The following is a 21,019-nucleotide window of genomic DNA, read 5'->3' on the forward strand; positions in this document are numbered from 1 at the left end:
GATCCATGTCAGTTTTTTCTTTTCTTTTTTCTGTTTTTGTTTTATGAGCTCTGATTTCTAATTTCATGAAGGAAAATGAGACAGCAAGACGATATTTTTTGTCCTTTTATGTTTGTTTCTCCAAAACAAACTCAACAAAAATGCAACAAAGCCAGAAAGGGGAAAAAAATAACAAGGAAGGAAATATTAAAAAGCCTTTAATCATTAAAAGCGCAAACATGTTTCGAACCCTGCAGGTCTTATTAGGACTATAAAAATATTCTCTTTGTTGTCCTTATTGCCATCTCACTTTTAGATTTTAGTCTATGAATTATTTTATTCATATTTTTTAACCCATTCACTGGTGCTTTTCATGATGTGTCCTGTTAGCGTCACATTGAAGTGTGTCACTAATTTAGTCTGTAAATAACTTCAAAATAATATTGACCAAATAATTAAGAAATGAGATGACTGATGTCGTGTTTTCTCTTTACTTCACAGTTTGCTTCAATTTGTTTTGAAGAAACAAACACATTTCAGTTTTACTTTTTAATTGTTTTTATTTTTACAGCTCCCCTTTTTAATTTATATGTTTTTATTCCCCTCAATTTGAGGGTTTAACTCTTTATCTGCCTTGTTTTGGCCACCAGGTGGCAGCAGAGGAAAAGAAACGTTTCTGTGCTGCTTTAACAGAAATCTGATGAAGATCTGATGCTCTGCTTTGATATGTAAATATGTTTTTTTTGTTTGTTTTTTTTTAAAACTGTTTGACTAATGAATATAAGATTAATTTTGAGTTAAAGATTGGCTTGAAAAATAAATCAGAGGTCCAGTTTGCAGGATTATGGGACATGCATTCTCAGAAATGAAATATAATAAATCTGTTTTCTTTTGCGTATAATAATCTGAAAATAAGAATTTGTTTTTGTTACCTTAAAATGAGCTTTTTATATCCACATAGGGAGCAGGTGCTCGTCTGCAGAGATCACCATGTTGCACCGCCATGTTCTCCAGCAGCCCAAACATCCCAAAGTCCTAGAAATGTCCTATAAATCAACAAATGTCCCCAAATCCTCGAAATGTCCTAAAATCTGAGAATTATCTTAAGATCCTAGAAATGCCCTAAAATTCAAGAAACATCCTAAAATTCTAGAAATGTTCTAAAAACCTAGAAACACCCTGCAATCTCAGAAATTTCCTAAAATCCAAGAAATTTCCTAAAATCTTACAAATCCTAAAATCTTACAAATCCTAAAATCCTAGAGACATCCTAAAATGCCACAATTGTCATAAAAACCTAGCAATGTCCTAAAATCCTGTAAATGTCCTGAAATCCTAAAAACTTCCTTAAATCCTTGAAAAGTTCTAAAATCCTAGAAACATCCTAAAGTTCTAGAAATGTCCTTAAATCCTGGAAATGTCCTAAAATCCGATAAATGTCCTGAAATCCTAAAAACTTTTATCGGGCCGGGCCCCTGGCCTTCAGTCATTTTTGTAAAAGTGGCCCCCAAGCAAAACAAGTTGAGTGTCCCGCTCTGGACCTTTAAACGTTACTTTTTAAAAATACTTAAGATCTTTATTTGAATGTTTAAAATAATCTAACTGGGATTATTTTGAAAATGTGATAATGGCAACGTATCGCTCTGTCATGCTTTTATTTCGTAGGCACACACAGGAAGCGGCGCGCTCATCTCATCCCGCGCAGCCTAAACGTCACGCCGGGGAGCCAATCAGACGTCCCCTCGCGTGTGTTGCCGGACGTCTCCAGCGTCAGGCTCGAGGTTGCCCTAGCAACTCGGAGGATGGACCAATGAGACAGAGGCAGGCAGGGCTGGACTCCCTCTCCTCCTCCTCCTCCTCCCCCTCCTCCTCCTCCATCCCCGTCCGCGACACCACCTCCTCTGGAGCAGGAGGCGGAGGGAGGGAGGCCAGAGACCCATCAGCTCCTCTTCCTCAGTTCGGAGTCCAGCAGGAGCCGAACTGAACCGGAGGATTTTTTCACCGTCGTGCGTAAAAGCGCAGCGCGTCCGGAGCGCGCAGATGGCACAGAGGGCGCAGTAACCGTCCTGCGGTTGTTGTCGGTGGATCAGCGGACACTTGTGGCTCTCCCGGACACAACCTGACCCGCGTGACAGGACTGTTTGGTGCATGTAAACACGCGCAAAGGACTCCGACTTCAGATTGACTTTCAGCGAACTTTACGCGTCTCTGTATTTTCTCGCTTTCGGACCGGGGTGTTTTTAGGAGGCGGAAGGGTTCGGCTACATGCTGCCGAGTCTCATGATGGGACCGGGCAGCTGTCATCTGCCGCGAGGATGAGCCACAGAAGCAGCCCGGCGCGGGCGTACGACTTTCTGCTCAAGTTCCTGCTGGTGGGGGACAGTGACGTCGGGAAGGGCGAGATCCTGGCGAGCCTGCAGGACGGAGCCACCGAGTCCCCGTACGGATACAACATGGGTGAGTGACCGCCGGGGGAGGAGGAGGGTGTGTGGGACAGAATGGGTGAGGTGATGAGGTCATTTATTTACGTTAAACCTGCCTGTTAGGTGTTTGTGGACTTTATCTTTTTTTTTATGCGCACGGATTTCCTGTTTTTACGCACGGTTTACGCAGCGCTGAAGACTAGTGGATCAAACCAAGTGACAGCTCAGACACAGAGGGAGCACTCATGATGCAGAACAACCCCTCACACACACGCACGCACGCACGCACGCACGCGCGCACACACACACACACACTAAATGTTATGTTAACTGGTTTGTTCCTTCTTGAGGTAACATGAGACACTTTGGCGCTGAATCCCAGTCTGAAACCAGTCACTCTTAACTGGAATACCTCCTTAATCACTGGAAGTTTAGAATCACTAAAATGGGGGAAAACAAAACTTAAGACAGTGCTGCACTTGAGTACAAGTTTGAGGTACTTTTACTTGAATATTTCCAATTTCTGCCACTTTATACCTCGACTCCAGTGCTGTGCTTTTTTATTGGATACTTTCAGTTACTTTACAACTTTTGCTGTTATTAAAGAGGTCAACAGATTATCAGTCTGGCCGATTATCAGCCGATATTTGGCATTTTGCCTGTTATCTGTATCAGCATTTTATTTTTTTTGATTTCACATATAATTAATTAATTGAAAAGTGCAAAGAAAATGTCAGCATGAGATGAACTTCTCTTTGTAAAACCTCAGGGAGATGTTTTTATTTATTAATTTTTCCATTTAAATTTTCACTTGACTTTATTAAAAAAGTTGCTAGGAACTTGTAAAATGTTGAATGTGAAATACAAGTTTGAAGTACTTTTACTTTCGTACTTTGGTTTCTATTTTGTGCTACTTTATACTTCAACTCCAGTGTTAACTTTTTGAAGGACAGCTTCACTTCCGTAAGAGATTGTGCTGTTGTGATTAAATTTAATATATTCAGGCGTCATACGGTCATGAGAATCCTGGAAAAGTCATTGAATTAGTCTAGAAAAGTTTTGTATTATACTGCAAAAGTTTGGAAAAGTTATGGAATTCAGTTTCACAAACCTGTATAATAACACCTGATGCCTTTTCTTTAAAAACACGCCCCCCAAAATTTCCCAAAACTTCTTCCTTTAAATATCACCAACATTTTAAAAAGGTGAAAAAAGGCAAGTTTTTGTTAGTAAAATAAAGACAAAAAACAGCCATTTAAAGTCTGACGGACTGAAACTGAATCTCAGCATCAGTTAAGGTCTGAAAGAGAAAAGAGGATTTATGTGGGCCGCCGTTTGAGAGCATCTACAGTGTGTGTACAGTGTGTACAGTGTGTACAGTGTGTGTACAGTGTGTACAGTGTGTACAGTGTGTGTACAGTGTGTACAGTGTGTGTACAGTGTGTACAGTGTGTGTACAGTGTTCAGTGAAGTCTGATGTGTGCAGATGTTGATTTCTGCAGTGTCTGTGCTCGTCGTCTCAGCAGCTTCTCCATCAGCAGAGTCTGTTGATCTCCAGTAACAGTGACTGTATCTGTCTGTGTCTGTCTGTATCTGTCTGTATCTGTCTGTATCTGTCTGTATCTGTCTGTGTCTGTCTGTGTCTGTCTGTATCTGTCTGTATCTGTCTGTGTCTGTCTGTATCTGTCTGTATCTGTCTGTATCTGTCTGTGTCTGTCTGTATCTGTCTGTATCTGTCTGTCTGTCTGTATCTGTCTGTGTCTGTCTGTGTCTGTCTGTATCTGTCTGTATCTGTCTGTATCTGTCTGTGTCTGTCTGTGTCTGTCTGTGTCTGTCTGTGTCTGTCTGTAGCTGTCTGTATCTGTCTGTGTCTGTCTGTGTCTGTCTGTAGCTGTCTGTAGCTGTCTGTATCTGTCTGTATCTGTCTGTATCTGTCTGTATCTGTCTGTGTCTGTCTGTATCTGTCTGTATCTGTCTGTAGCTGTTGGGTTTGGTGGAGAGAGTTGGGCTCTGTTGAACAACTGTTTGTGGTCGTCATTAACTCTTTGAGACTTGGATCAAAATCAGTTTTCTTGTGCTGCTTTTGAATCTGCAGCAAAGTGGTTGATTTCTTTCAAACATATAGATATATATATATGTGTGTGTTTTTATATGTTTTATGTGTGTGTGTGTGTGTGTGTGTGTGTGTGTGTGCGCGTGTAAAAACAATTTCTGAAAGTCAGAAATACCGTTTTATCGTAGTACTCAACCACACTGGTGCAAAAATGATAAAATCCAATGTGAACTAATATAAACACAACTCTGTGTGTGTGTGTGTGTGTGTGTGAGGTGTATTAATAAATGCTGGCGGCAGCTGCTCATGACTCACTCCGGCTCCGCAGGAGGGCGTCCAGGACGAGCCGACGCTCTGCAGCTCTGCACATGATGTAACTGTGAGGTCGACGACTGCGACTTTGTACATTTTTCTGATCCCATTTATTTAAGATGATGTAATGAGGAAAACATTTACAACCTGTTGTTTGGACAGAGAGCTGAGCAGGGAGAACTGATTTAAAGATCTTTTTTTTGTGCCTTTATGTTATCTGAAAATAATTTGGGATGTTTTTGCAGACGTGTTTTCATTTTACAGTGAAAGAGTTTTAGGAATACTCGGTGTGTGTACTGATGCGACAGCAGAGATTTGTGTTTACGTCTCGGCGTCACTTTGTGACTCTGATAAGACAACTGGATCCTCAGATCAAAGTAAACCCGTCCTGCTGCAGCTGTTAATATTTCAGGCGTTGAGCTGACAGCAGCATCCGGAGCGACTTCAGCGCGACAACGGCGAAAAGCCTCCGAGCTTCAGACTGCTGACACAACCGTCAGCAGAGAGGAGGTCAGAGGTCAGGGGGGCAGAGGTCGAATAACATCAGAGTGATCCTGGATGGATGACAGGAGGCCGACTCATGCTGGGTGTTTTAGCCCTCGTGTGTAATGCTGCATTCATGTACTCCTCGGAAGTATCGTATTTAGGAGTTATGAGCACATGAACGGCCTTCTTAGATCATAATTACGAGCGAGAAATTGGGAAATTTTGATGAAACCCGAGTTGTGACGGTTTGCGTGACGTTTCAGGGCAGCAGAAATGGAAACAATGTCAGAAATTGATGGTTAAAAATGCTAAATTTTGTTGTTTTGCTCCCATTAGCTATCGTTGAAAAATTTTCGTTTAAAATGCAACTTGTAGCTTCCATGTCGTTCCCACTTTACCACCTCAAAGCACGTGAACACAACCAAGTCTGAAGAGCAACTTCCCAACTCTCTCCAGTTCAAATATTAATATTTTTTGCGAGTCATAGTGGTGCTCCGTGGTTGAAAAATGTTACCTAATAGTCACGGTCTGGAGCTCATGCCGGTTGCCACAAAAGCAACAAGATCATTTCTACTTATTTATACTTATATATACAATTTATACAATGTTCACAAAAAAACATTTCATATATCACGTGGAATACGCTGCAATCATCGAGTATATTCATTTTATCGTCCACCACAACAACCAAGCGTCATTTTCTGCAAATTAGAATTTGTGCTAAATTTCGACTTTCCTGCAGAGTATCAGGTCGGTCGGTCAAACGCTTTGATCCAGCCTGAAACTTCTCAGTTGTTGGATGAATTTTGATAAAATGTGGTTCTTTATTCGTGTTCTTCTCAGGATTTACTGTAAAAACATTGTGATCTTCTGACTTCTCATCTCGTGCCATCGTCAGGTCAACGTTTTAACGTGTCCGGTACTTTGGTTTATGACCAAATACCTGCAGAAATAAAGACGTAAAAACCAACATCTGCCACGCAGTCAGTGAACATCATGTCCTGACCACGATGTGTTCTCACAGTGAGGTGAGCGTCGTCGCGTCCAAACGTCGAGCTGAAGTGTTTGAACGTCGAGCTGAAATGTGTGAACGTCGAGCTGAAATGTTTGATGCATAAATAAAAAGAGTCACTTCTCTGTATTTTTCATGTGCGAGCCGGCAAGGTCACCCCGATCTGTATGAGTGGGATCACACATCCAGAGGAGTGAGTCAGCCTCTCCTGGCAACACCGACAGCAACTCCACTTTCCTCATCATTATACCCCCGCTGAGCCACACACACACACACACACACACACACACACACACACACACACACACACACACACACACATTCGTAGAGTCTCCCTGAGGCTCGACTCTCAGGGATTTTTAAAGCTCGGGCTGTTTGTTGGAGTGATTTTGTGAAGTTACACAACACTTGAAGAGATGTTACGAAACAAAAGAGGCGTTCACAGGCGTTAAAAACTAATTGTAAACAACCATTTCTTTTTGTGCGAGTGATTATCAGCAGCACATAAAACACACAAAATAAACGAAGAGGGTGTTTGTGTGCATTTTTGGCAGCTTGCGTCGGTGTGTTCTGTAATCAAGGCTTCCCCCCGTGCGGTTTCTGGCACCGCGGCCCGTTAATAGCAGCTCCTCTCTCTGGACTTGGCTGCAGAGCGAAGCCCCCGCCGTGGACGCCCGCCTGCAGCCTCCACGGCCGTTGATCCCGATCCAGTGGGTCCTGCAGACGTCCCGCGTTTTCACCGCTAAACTGCAGCCGCCGGCCACAGCTATGTCTCCATCTCCCCGTCATGCCTCCCATTAAAGAGGGCGACCCAGAAACGGCAGACATCGAGGCTTCACAGCTCCGGTTTTCCGTCAGCTGAGCCAAACAGCCTGAAGTGGGGGAAACCGTGTTGTCAGTGGCTGGGTCAGGAGTCCCAACACGTCTCCCCAGAGAGCCAGAGTCCCCGAAAAGGGAAATAAAAAACAAACAGCGTCGCTAAAACTCTAATTACTCACCTCGCTGCAGCTTTAGTTAGCTGCCTCACCTTGTTCTCAAATGTCAGCTTTTAATTGGCAACAACAAAGTCAGAATTACATGAACACCTCAGGGGATTTTTTTCAGATTTGGCACAAATGTTCACTTGGACTCATAGATGAAGTGCTTAGATTTCTTGGGTCAAAGGTCAAGGTCACTGTGACCTTGTTTGTTTCATTCGTGTAAACTCAGTATCTCGAGAACTCCTTTTCAGGGAATTTCGTACGATTTTACACAAACGTTCACTTGGACTCAGTGATGAGCTGATTAGAATCTGGTGGTCAAAGGTCAAGGTCACGGTGACCTGAAAAACATGTTTATGGCCATCCCTCCCTCCTCAGTCGCTCCTCCTGAGGATGTCGTCTGAGGCACGTTGTGATTTGTGATATTGGTCTTTATGAATAATGTTGACTTGACACGAGCTTGGGGTCGACCGGAGGGTGGGCACATGTTGAGCGATGTTGTGAGCGATAATGAGCCACTCCACTAGCTCGCTGGCTCCTAGCGTACCCGATTGAGGTGCAGTGATGTAAAGATTAGCAAAATTCACCAACAGACTGACATGTCGAACTGATCAAAAGTGTTCGCCGTGGTCAACCAGTGGACGGTTAACAGCTGACATGCCTGTCCCACTTTGATTTGATACAAAGCTGATTAAAAATCGCTTTAATGTGGTACACAAAACCTGTAAACCAAGAAAACGTGTTCGAACAGAAACCTAAAATACAAACGTGAACCTGAAGACGAGTTTAAGTCCTGTTTAAATACAACAAAAGCCATGATGTAATCATCTAGTTTAAAACGCGGACATGGTCCTTTAATACGCTAACACTGTAAGCATCATCGGCATCAACACACACACACACACACACACACACACACACACACACACACACACACACACACACCAGCGCTCTGTACTGTTTCACTGTGTTGACGTCCGTCTACAAACCTCACTGTTTCCAACCTCTTATGTAACACCACTTTCCCAAGATGCTTCATGTATCATGCAGCATACCAGAGGGAGAGTGTGTGTGTGTGTGTGTGTGTGTGTGTGTGTGTGTAATAACCCGAACATATGTGTGTAGGTTGGAGGAGTGGTGTGTGTGTGTGTGTGTGTGTGTGTGTGTGTGTGTGTGTTGGATTTCCTCCCAGAATAACTCTTACATTATATCACATCTTGTCTTCCTCCTCTCTTCGCTCTGATGCGCCTCGAGGCTCCGTCACTCCACATTTACTCAAGTACTGTACTGAAGTAACATTTAGAGGTACTTGTACTTTTCTGCTGTTTTATACTTCTAATCCACTCCATTTGAGACGCAAATATTGTACTTTTTTAAATGCACTACATTTATATCACAGCTTTAGTTACTTCACAGATTCAGAGTATTAAAATATAATCAACAAATAAATGATGATGTATTATTTTACAGTAAACCACTCAGTTTACTTATTATAGTATAGTATACTTACTTGTTTTGTTTGGCTGACGAATGATATGTGCACACACGTATTAATGTACAGGTATGACCCATATATATAATATATAATATATATATATATATTAGGGATGCACGATAATTATCGCCCGATAATGGGACTTATGACGTCATACCGATAATTTCGATAATAACATTTGTGGCCAATAAATAGAACCGATAATAATAAGCATAAATTGCTTTGTTTTGGCCCGTGTTGCCATGGTTTCGCTCCTCCAGTCCTACACACACTGTATCAGTCAGCAGCAGGGTTTAACCCATTGTTTCTTTGTCTTTTTTTTAACTCTTTCCCCGCCAATGACGAGATTTTTCGTCAATCTGTGTTTTCACTGTAGTGTGGGGGACACTGTTACAGATTTTATGCAATAAAACAACATTTTCACGCCCAAAAACAAACGAACAAGACGATCTAAAGTCCCAGGGTGACGGGAGGAGAGGACTACTAACGTGCCGACTTTATCACTATTTAGCGGCTTTTCGGAGCCTCTCAGCGGCGACACAACACAAACCCCAAATCTTAAAACGGAATTGATTTTTCTCTTGAAAATGACTTTCTTTTACGGAAATACAATTTTCCAGCTTTTGGTCTGAAATGTCGATTTTTTGATGAAAATACACAGATTAAATTCATCTGTACTCACCACATCGCAGCGTTTCATACCCTCGGGTGATGAAAAACAAACAAAACGAAGTTATTAGTCATCAGTATCTCATCAGCCACGAGAAGCTGGAAATTGCTCTCCCTAAACTGATCAATATCCATGTTGTGTGACAGTGTGAGTGACAGAATTATGAAATTTGGTTACTATGATGACGTTTGAGGAAATCACAAATCAAATCAGGTTTGAGTCGTTTTTTTGTTGTTTTTTTATCGGTGGATGGGTTTTAAGAAAACTGGCAGTAATCCAACCAGCTGTGAAAAAATGTGATCGGTTAAATTTGGTGTCGATACGCTCATAGAGAGAAATGGATTCAAATTTTTAAATTAAAGTGTGATTTATTTGCATGAAATTATTCGTGTGTGCTCAGAAAAAGACCTTAAAGGTGAACTGGTTCTGCTGGTTTAAGCGCACACAGGTAAACGAAGGTGACTGTATGTGACTGCCAGCATCTCTTACTGTAACTCATGCTGATGGGTCCTCTGAGGTCGTGTGCGTGCGTGCGTGCGTGCGTGCGTGCGTGCGTGCGTGTGTGTGTGCGTGCATGTGTGTGTGCGTTGGCAGCCATTGTTGAAGCTTCACAGTTGGAGCGTCGTCACTTGCAGACAGCTCCTGATAATTACTGTTATAAAAGAGACGAGCTGCTCGCTGCTTTTTTGTTCCCGCCGGGGACTCGTGTGACAGCAGCCTGATATTAGCAGCTAATCAAGTGTGTGTGTGTGTGTGTGTGTGTGTGTGTGTGTGTGTGTGTGTGTGTGTGTAAAGCTGGCGGGCGCTGGTACAAATCTCTGAAACTCTGAAAGTAAATCCGTGGCCGTGTTGGAGCCTCCAGCGGTGGATTTTCTTAATCTGCTGTCAGAGGAGGACGTGTGGATGGAGGCTGGGAGGTTGCTGGTTCTAATCCCTGTGAAACCTCTTAAAAGTGAGAAAAAAGGATAACAGATGATTTCTCTCACACCTTGTAACAGGAGCATTAACACCGGCCGCTGAGCAGCAGACGTTACGTAAGAGGTTTTATATACGAATCATATAAACAGAGAATAAAACGTTGGCGTGTTTGAGGTCGTTAAAACTGTGGCTGCTTGTTTGAGTTCAGTTATGAAGCAGAATCATGAAGCGACAGTAATTTCTGGACTATTTCAAGGAGAACTCAGCCCATCGTCCTTCGTTTCTTATTTTTACAGTCCTAATTTTGACTTACCTCGCTGGGTTTTGGGAGCCAAAAGTCCCGATGGTGGCGCTACAGAGACTGTTTAAAGCTCAAAACTTTAAAATTCATAAAAAATTACCTGTAAGAAAAACTTTTGTAAAACCAACTCAGTGCCAATTATTAACCTTCAGGGCCGCTTTAATATCGCTCAGAGTTAAGCTTTAAAAAATATTATACATTAATGTTATTTTCTGCTTTTATTGAGTTAATTATTTAAACCTTAAATTCATTGTTTGTTTTTTTTTTAAAAACAGGAGACTCATGTGTTTGTTGTTTGTTTTGTTTCAGGAATCGACTATAAGACGACCACCATCCTTCTGGACGGGAGGAGAGTCAAGCTGCAGCTCTGGTACTTTACACGCCACGTGCACGCTCACATCGATAGTTTCTCTCTCTGGCCACATATACAAATATAAAGATATCTTTGAAAATATAACTCTATGTTTTGGCTTCTTTGAGCTTTAGGTCAGGTTTCTCACAAGTGCAACAGAAGAATGCAGCGCGGTTTAAAATGTTTCTCGGATTTTAGGGGATTTCAGAAATGTTTCTAGGATTTCAGGACATCCCTAGGATGTTTCTCAGATTTAAGGGCATTTCTTCGATTTTGGGATATTTCTCAAATTTCAGGACATTTCTAGGACTATAGGACGTTTCTAGGAATTTAGGAAATTTCTAGGATTTCAGGACATTTCTTAGATTTTAAGACATATCTAGGGTTTTAGGACATTTCTTTATTATAGGACATTTCTCAGATTTTAGGACATTTTTTAGCTCAGCTGGGTTCTCCGTCGGTGGGTGTGGGGGATCCTCCACTGGCACTTTTTTTGATCAACAGTATCTTTTGATGCTGTTTTATGCACGCTGGCATTTTATGTGTACTAAAAGTACAAAAACATTTCCCAGTGTGAATCACTTTATTTTTATTGTGAATTAGGAAATAGTTGGGGTTCCACCTGGCACCCTATTGGGGACCAGATTTGACTCGTGAGCTGCAAGTTGAGTATCACCGTTATAAAATAATAACACATCATTGCTGCATCGACACTTTAGAAAAGTCCTTTTTGCACTTGAAGGCAGCATCTGATCAGACTTTGAGATCAGAAATAAATGTAAAGAACCTGAAAAATGTCTCGTCGTGTTGGAAAAAACGTCTTAATAAACTTTCCTGTATATATGAACAACTGCAGTGACGAAAAGGCAAATAAGGAGGATTAATGCACGCAGCGAGAACATACACTGGCTGCATTAATGCATCTGTTAAAGCCTCCACATGTTCACTTAAAGGAGAAGGACGTTAGTGGGATTGCAGTGCACTTAATGTACTGAACACACACACACACACACACACACACACACACACACACACACACACACACGTTCAGTCACCCATGGCTCTAAACCGCCGGCCCTCTCGGAGGTATTTTTAGAGCGGTTTTGCTTTTAGCCCAGTCAATATTAAATTATTAATCTGAAACTTTGTTTGATGTTTAAGCGGATGAGACGCTTTAGCTCGGGCGTGTGTGTGTGTGTGTGTGTCTCTCCCCTGGCTACACACACTTTGAGTAAATCCCCGCCTGACCCGATGTGACGTTTTCGCTCACACGGCGACACGCAGAACTCCTGTTTGGGGTCTTTCACTCTCGTCCTGAATAACAACAGATGGAGCGTCTCAGTATCAGTTCGTGATGAATCTTTGTGGTTTCGCCGGACCACCTGACTTGCAGAGCGGCAGCTGGCCCGGTCAGAGGCAGCAGGCCAGCAGCCAGCGAGTCCTCACGAGCCAACCCAAACACTGCTGTGGTATTCAGCTCTGCTGCTTGTTTTTCACTGCAGACACGAAAACAACGGTCCAGCCGTGTTCTGTGGAGGGAGGACACACGGACTTTATTATGATTGTAGCGTTTTTAAAGCCACTCCTGCATCTGAGAAAACTGTCATTTCACAATAACAAGATCAAACTCAGTGTTGTTTCATACAAAACTGTGCTTTTTTATCCATGAAAAGAAAGACTTGAGAAACAAGCGTCAAGTTAAACAAGTCATGCCAAAACTCTGTCATACTTAAATGACCGAACAGCTCAGCAGCCTTAATGACACCTCAAATCGGCATTAATGCCGTGCTAATGGTCGCAGTTTTGAACGGATCCTTAAAGGGATGGTTCAGATTATTATGCTTCAACATTTGCTTTTGCGTTGCTCAAGAATGGCGTGAGGGGAATTTCCTTAAATTTGGCACAAATGTCCACTTGGACTCGACAATGAACTGATTAGATTTTGGCGATCAGGGTCACTGTGACCTCACAAAACATGTTTTTTGGCCATAACTCAAGAATTTGTACACTCATTATGATACAATTTCACACAAATATCTAATAGAATATAATGATGAAGTGATGAAATTTTATTCTTGAAATTTTGATGCAAACATTCAGTTTGACTGATCGATGAACTGATTTGAATTTGGTGGTAGAAGGTCAAGGTCACTGTGACCTTGCATTTGTCTCATTTTTGTGAAGGCAATATCTGAATATGGCCTTGAGGGAATTTCCTGAAATTTGGCACAAACGTCCACTTGGACTCAAGAATCAATTGATTTCCCTTACAACCCCCTTAAAAAAAAAAATCCAAACTTTCCCTTTACTGCCACGTACGGAGGAGGATTAGGGCCAGGCAGGAGAAATGTTTTTGAGAGGAGGAAGATTTATTTTTCATTATGCACGTCGACAATAAAGTTGAAATGTCAAGAAAAATGTTGAAATACAGTGTTGATAAAAAACTAGATATTGTATTTCAACATTATTCTCGACATTTCAACTTTTTTCTTGACATTGTTTTTGGACATTATTCTCGAACATTTCGATTTTAATCTCAACATTTATTCTGGATGTGCATGATAAAAAAAAAAAATTCCTCCTCTCAAAAATATTTCTCTCGCCTGCCTCCAGTAGTCTTTCGTAGCCACGAAACAGCTGCAGTTCTGCGGTAAAATGACCTGGTTACGTTAAAGAAAAGCATCACGGTTCTGCAACAAATGAAATATTTGTACCCAGCACCACGACCTCTGACAAATCAACATCAGTCCCTAAGTGTTTGTTTCGGTGGAGAAGATGCTTCGGCGAGTTTCCTCCGAAGGTTGGAAAGACTTCATGTTGAACTGAAAAGTGTGTGTGAATGTGTGTGAAGTGTCTGACCTTTTAGTGTCTGTGTGTGTTTTTTTTAGGGACACGTCTGGTCAGGGACGGTTCTGCACCATCTTCAGATCGTACTCCAGAGGAGCGCAGGTACGTGGGCGTCTTCTGTCAGAAACTGGACATATATCGATATTTTTTAGTGTGTTTAGGGTTTTTGTTTCCTCAGAATGAGCAGTTTGTGTCTTCATCTAAACCGAAACAAATAACACAGCAAATATTTACCGCCATGTTTCTTCGGATAAACCAAACATTGGCTCTCGATGGGAACATCCGCTTTGTCGTGTTTTGGCGCCGGCCAGTGTAGTTATCATCCCTTTGCGTAGGAAAAAAAAGGCTGATTTATTTTTAGTTTTTTAAACATAAAACTGTTTTATTCAGTGTTTTTATCAGTTTAAATCAGCTGGTCTGTTTGTTTTGGAAAGGGTTAGGGTTAAGAGAGCTCTGCGGGTAATTAAACTGTAACCCTCACCACGAGAGCAGGACGATCGATCGCAAATGCTGTATATATACACACACACACACACACACACACACACACACATATATATATACGGATATATATGTGTTTATATATCCAACACAAGGAGAAAACACTGCTGATCTGAACAATAGAAAACTGATAACTTTTTATCATCAAAAATTTAAATCTAAATCTAAAAGAAAAAAGACATGTTGTTATTGTCGGCGTCGCTTTTTTCAGCCAAAGATGCACAAGACAGAAAGTAAGTGCGGTTTTCTTTTTCGCCATCCACGTTTAAGACGAATGAATAATGACTTTTGGAGGGAATTCAACTTTTTTTTACATTTTAGAGGGAATTTGATATGTAAAGAGAGCTTCCTTCAATGTAAAAAGCTACAATAATTACATAAAATAATAGACTCAAAATGATTTTATTTAATACATTTAATCTATTTTTGACACATCGCCATAGCAACATATGGTCATGTGTGTTTTATTTTGCCGTCCTGCCAGTCCGTCTATATATTTATTTATGTATTTTTCCCCGTGCTGTCACAGAAGTGTCGCCAATCCGCCGTCTACCATCCACCGTTAACTGAGCGCAGCATAAACCTGACACACTGGACCTTTAATCACCCGAGGCCCGATATTTTGGAGCAGTTTGATGCTCGTAAGAGTTAATTTTGGGTCCTCTGACGGAGCTTGTGTGTGTGCTGTTGTTCTGACCTCAGACAGACTCTCTGAGCTCTGAGAGGACGCGTGAAGAAACTCATCAAACAGCCGCAGACGGCGTTGTTATGTTCCCAGCGGAGACACAAAGAAAACACTTTTCGCTGAATGAAGTTGTTGTCATCGCTCAGTCGGGCTTTTAGTGGGTACAGAGGAGATATCACCATGGCAACAGTGACACCATCGCCACGGCGAAGCTGAGAGCTGATCATGAATCTTTAGTGTGTGTGTGTGTGTGTGTGTGAGACTTGATGGTGACGAACACGTGCATGCAGTGTTGTGTTGGTGCTGCAGCTATGAAAATGAACATGTTAGAGCTGCAGCTGACAGTTATTTTCATTATCAATCAATTTATCAATAAAATATCAGACAATAATGAAAAGTGTTTGTTATCCAGATCAGTTTGAAGTATTTAGAAAGCAGAATCTGGCTTTTTGTATGAAAAATACTTAAATGATCATCAGCTGATAGCTTCTTTATAATAATTATAATAAATATCAAGAAAAAAATCTAGGTATGTAATTATAATAATTGTAAAATAGCCTTTTTCTTTGCAGACATTTCTTCCCAGGTTTAAAAACAAAACAAAAATTCTCTAATCTACTAATTTCTTGTAATTTTTAGAGCATTTCTTACCGAGTTGAACGTTGCCTTTTTCCTATGTTTTTTGGAAAAAAATCGCTCCCATTTGCTCAGGTTTTATCGGGTTAAATACCTAAGAAAGAAAAATAATATTGCTCTTGGTTTCAAAGGGTTAATTAGTGATAAATTATAGTTGCTCTGCACGTTAATTGTAATTTGTTTAAACTTCGCCTCCTTCTGTTCCTCAGGGAGTTATTCTGGTGTACGACATCACCAACCGCTGGTCCTTTGACGGGATCGACAGGTGGATCAAAGAGATCGACGAGGTCAGTGTTCGATCGATCGATCGGTCCCGTGTGTTTCTGAAGTTTCTGCGTGTCATCGTCACGTCTGAAGAGACGTGTTTCTCTGCACTCAGCACATTGTTTAGCGTTCAGATGCCGTTTAATCTCGGCTCCTCTCTGAATGAGTCAGCTGCGTTCACAACAACAACCCACTCACTGCAAACAATGCTGCTCTGAGGCGGGAACGCAGCGCACTGTACCAGGGCGCTGCACCGGCAGCTTGACCAAACTTCATTTGATGACTCTTGTTTTTAAAACCCACTTAGCTCTGTGTTCAGAATTCAAGCCAAGAAAAGTGTAGTGGTTGTACATTTTGGTTATACATCTGTAATATGTAAACCAGGTCCGGTTCTGGACTGCTTTGAAGGGGGGTTGTTGGTGGGTAATATGAGTTATTCTTTCAGCGCGTATGCTGAACTGTTTCATGTTTTTATACAAAGTTTTTTTGATAAACAAGCTCAATTTTGTGCCTTTTTGTTCACAAGGGCAGTAATTCTCAATTTACAGCCCATGGGACAAATCTGGCCCCTCAACAGGGTGCTGTGTGTCCCCCCCCAAACATTTTCTAATTCACAATAAAAATAAAGTGATTGACACTGTGATTTTTTTTACTTTTAGTCTCCATAAGGTGTCAGAGACATAAAACAGCATCAAAATAGAGCTTGTTTATCAAAAAAAGAGCCAGAGGAGGATCCCCCACACCCCCAACAGAGGGCCTAGCTAAGACCCTAATGTCCTAAAATCCTCGAAACTTCCCAAAATCTGAGAAACGTCCTAAAATTCTAGAAATGTACCGACATCCTGCATACATCCTAAAGTCCTTGAAATGTCTGAAAAAAACTAGAAATGTCTTAAAATCCTAGAAAAGGCTTAAAATTCTGAAAAGGTCCTAAAATCCTGAAAATGTCCCAAAGTCCAAGTACTGTCCTGAAATCCCAGAAATGTCCTAAAATCCTAGAAATGTCCTAAAATCAAAGAGCTGTCCTGAAATCTGGGAAATGTCCTAAAGTCTAAGTACTGTCCTGAAATCCTAGAAATGTCATAAAACCAGAGAAAAACTGTACCCCCGTGTCCATACCTAGGTCCTGCCTCGGTTTGAGCGGAGTCCTAAAAAATCACTTCTTACACAGGAGTTTGAGAAAGCGTCCACTGAATGACCCGTGTCCCTGTCACAATCCATGTTTTTTTACCCAGCATGCCCCGGGAGTGCCCAAGATCCTCGTCGGGAACCGCCTCCACCTGGCCTACAAGCGGCAGGTGACCACGGAGCAGGCGCAGGTGTATGCGGAGAAGCTGGGTGTCACTTTCTTCGAGGTCAGCCCGCTGTGCAACTTCAACATTACCGAGTCGTTCACTGAACTCGCTCGCATCGTGCTGATGAGACACGGCATGGAGCGGCTGTGGAGGCCAAACAAAGGTCAGCCAGGGCGGTGCATGGGGGGAGGAAGTATTTAGACATTTTACTGCAGTAGAAGTACAAATACTACACTGAAAACAGTCTGTTATAAGTAAAATGTGGTTTTATGGGATTTTATTTAATGACACCTTTAAAACCAAAAGCTTCTTCTTGCCTCCTAATGTGTTGGAGTGTATCGAGTCTATTTTAGTTCTGGCAGGTTTATGCTGCTCTCTGCTGGACACTGAGACACACTGCACCTTTTTGGTCTGTGCTGTGATTTAAGTCAACACCAAGGAAAAAAGCAATGGAAAATAAAAATTAATTGCATTCTTTTACACTCCACGCTGTCGGAGATCTGCGCTGCTAGCCGCTGTGTCAGAGATCTGCGCTGTCAGCTACTGTGTCAGAGATCCTCGCTGTCAGCTACTGTGTCAGAGATCCTCGCTGTCTGAGATCCGCGCTGCTCCGCTTTGTTTGTCTGTCTCACTGAGCTGCTGTTACTCAATACTGAGACCCCATCCATTTCCTTATTTATTTCACACACTATATGAAAAAGAAATACACATTACGAAGGCCCTTGTGCAGAAACATGTTCATATATTTTATTTCTTTCTGTGTCAGTGTTGAGTCTGCAGGACTTGTGCTGTCGCTCCATCGTCTCCTGCACTCCGGTCCACCTGGTGGACAAACTCCCCCTCCCTCTGGCTCTCAAGTCTCACCTTAAGTCTTTCTCCATGGCCAACGGCCTCAATGCCCGCATGATGCACGGACGCTCCTACTCTGTCACCGCCAACGCCCACCACGGAGCCACCAAGAGGACAGGAGGCACACTGCTGAAAAAACCCAAACTGATCCGGCCGCCGCCGCTCAGCCCGTCTGCACAGAGCTGCAGGAACAGCTGCAAGATATCCTAACCGCTGCACCTGAACGCACCGTCACCTGTGACACCCTGCTACTTCCTAAAACCTGTCACAGAGCAGCAGAAAAGGACTAACGATTGGATTACATGATGATGTACATGATGCACATAAACAGACAAAACTCAAACTTTTCATGAAAACTGTTGATGAACTTCGGACAAAAAAAATCACCTGAAACTGTTAAAAAAACAGCTGTTTGGTGACGTTTGATGTCTGTCTTGTTGTCGTGGGTAACCGTTCGATCACAGAGGACAGTGTCAACAGGAAGCGTTGTCGAAATGACGAAGCAAGGACTTTTTTCTGCAGCCGCTATCGTTTGAAACCAGTTTTTATTCATTCAGAAATACAGCGGAGTATCAGGGCCACTTTTGGGCAAACAAATCTGATTTTTTTTAAGATAAAGTTGAAATATTTTTAGGAAAAAAAGACTTAATTTTATGACCAAAAAGTTGTAGTTTGGAAGAAATATGTTTAAAAAAAAGTTTTAAAAAAGTTTTTTTTTTTTTTTTAAAAGAAGTAAATATTTTCATTTTCAAAATATTACAAATTCTACAAGAAAAAGGTTTTATTTTGCTAAAGATAAAATATTACAAAATAATTGACAGTTTTGTGATGAGTGAAAACTGTAAATGTTTACTGTATATGTGGTCATACAGGACACACTCAAACAATCATACTCAGATTAATTACAAAACATGACGTCAAATTATTAGACTGTAATGTGATTAAGTGAAACTTTGGATTTCCATCTTATCGTGTTATTTTGTCGTAATACTTTTACTCCAAAAGTTATTTTATTCTCAAAGCAGTTTCAGTTTTTTCCCATATATTTGCCAAATTTATCAAAATATTGCAGTTTTATTCTTGAAACATGACATTTTTCCTCATAATGGCATTAATCTTAAAAAAACGTAACTTTATTTTTATAATTTTATTACTTTATAGTGGAAATATTACGACTTTTTTTCTCAAAATGTTACAGCTTTATTCTTTAAATATTGGGACTTTATGCCAGATAATGTTACATTTCTATTTTTTTGTCAAAAACCCAAAAACTCTTTTTTCTCACTTGTGCAAAATTTTAAATTTATGTTGAAATATTCCTCATTTTTCCTACAATTAATTTTCTTTCCTTTGAAACATTTGACAGTTTTAATTAAATATTACATCTTTATTCATGAAACATTATAGCTTGTTCCCATTAAATTACAACTATTTTCTTGAAATACTATGATTTTATTTTTTTAACTTAAATAACTTAATTGCGTTCATAATTGATATCTGAAGACTTTGATAGGTTGTTTTGTTTTTATTTATTTGTTAATGTCCAAAAGTCAACAAAAAAACTTTTAAAAACTTGTCTTTTGGTCTTAGTTTTATATATTTTTAATTACAAATTTATGGTAAAATATTCAAAATTATTTTTTCCTAATTTAAAGTTTAATCTTTTTCTTAATATATTAAGAATTAAAACTCTATTTTTGAGGTATTACTTTTTTCCTTAGTTTTTTATTTTTTAATCACAAATATATGTTGAAATATTCCTATTTTTTTCTAGAAATGACAACTTTTTTCTCAACATATTTTGACTTTATTCACAAAATGTGTATTGTTTGCCTAACCGTGGCCTGACTAACACGCTCACACTGACTCACAGCAACAAACTTTGGAACAAGAAGAAATCTGGAGGAAATTTAAGAATAAGAAAAGAAATCTGGAAAAACAAATTACAGAAATTCATCACAGAACAAATGCAATAAGATGCATCTTATTATTGAAACTTATCTGCAGCCAAACTTTCCTGAATCGCCTCTTTGATGGCGAGTTGTTGTGTTCACAGTCGTGCAGCTTCTTCCTCAGGATGTTTTCTACACACACACACACACACACACACACACACACACACACACACACACACACGCGCGTGTGTGTATCTGTACATATGGAGCACTTTGCGTTTTTGAACACGATGTACTGAAACCCGTGAACACACTGAGACACTCTTCTTCATGGCCTGTTTCACTGGCTCTCCAGACACTCGTACAGCTGCGATTTGTGTACAATATTTGTACGTCTTGTAAATATCACTGTTTGATACGATGATAAATGACAACCTGTGGGGTTTGTACCTGTTTTCAGTGTAAAGTGACATTTTTTCCCTGAGTGACGCCAAAGACCGGCCTGGCCGAGGAGGTCACTGAGCAGGAAGCTGTTTTGCACCGTTTATCAATGTTTAATAAGACGCACCTTTACAATAAACTTCACCCACCCCGAGAGGCTGCGGTGCGAGTTTTTTTTAACTTTGGCGGGCGATAGTCAAAGCCGGCATAACGTCATATTTATGAACTTGAATGATGAATTTCATCAGTTTGGCACAAATGTGGAATCAGACTCCTATAAATCTATATTGATCTATATTTGAGATATCTATCTCTATATCTATGTCAATCCATCTCTATCTATATTTTATATATCTATATTTATATATATTATATATCTATATATATCCATATCTATCTATCTAAATATATAGATATGTACATTTATATATGTATATAGATATGTATGTGTATATGTATAGGTGTGTGTGTGTGTGTGTGTGTGTGTGTGTGTGTGTGTGTGTGCGTCTGTGTGTGTGTGTGTGTGTGTGTGTGTGTGTGTGTGTGTGTGTGTGTTGTTTTGTTTTGTTTAAATAACATAAAAGTTTACCGGTCCCTCCTCCAGTCCAGCAGGTGGCGGTAAAGT

General features: G+C 40.7%; 1 protein-coding gene across 1 annotated transcript; it reads left to right on the top strand.

Moving 5' to 3' along the window:
• Window positions 1-36: 36 nt before the first annotated feature.
• rab40b (RAB40B, member RAS oncogene family) lies at window positions 37-20,548 on the top strand. The gene is made up of 6 exons (XM_042508538.2): window positions 37-2,436; window positions 10,939-10,999; window positions 13,870-13,930; window positions 15,860-15,937; window positions 17,150-17,372; window positions 17,976-20,548. Exons 1-6 carry the CDS (start codon window positions 2,295-2,297, stop codon window positions 18,266-18,268), a joined length of 858 nt encoding a protein of 285 aa, XP_042364472.2. The 5' UTR covers window positions 37-2,294; the 3' UTR covers window positions 18,269-20,548.
• Window positions 20,549-21,019: the final 471 nt, after the last annotated feature.

This window comes from Plectropomus leopardus, chromosome 19, assembly GCF_026936395.1.
Source record: "Plectropomus leopardus strain MGB_pleo_1.0 chromosome 19, ASM2693639v1, whole genome shotgun sequence".
Taxonomy (NCBI): domain Eukaryota; kingdom Metazoa; phylum Chordata; class Actinopteri; order Perciformes; family Serranidae; genus Plectropomus; species Plectropomus leopardus.

Coding starts and splice junctions, on each gene's coding strand:
- rab40b (XM_042508538.2), top strand. CDS start 2,295: ATGAGCCACAGAAGCAGCCCGGCGCGGGCGTACGACTTTCTGCTCAAG. Junction 13,931..15,859: donor CGTACTCCAGAGGAGCGCAG/GTACGTGGGCGT, acceptor TCTGTTCCTCAG/GGAGTTATTCTGGTGTACGA. Junction 17,373..17,975: donor GCTGTGGAGGCCAAACAAAG/GTCAGCCAGGGC, acceptor TTTCTGTGTCAG/TGTTGAGTCTGCAGGACTTG.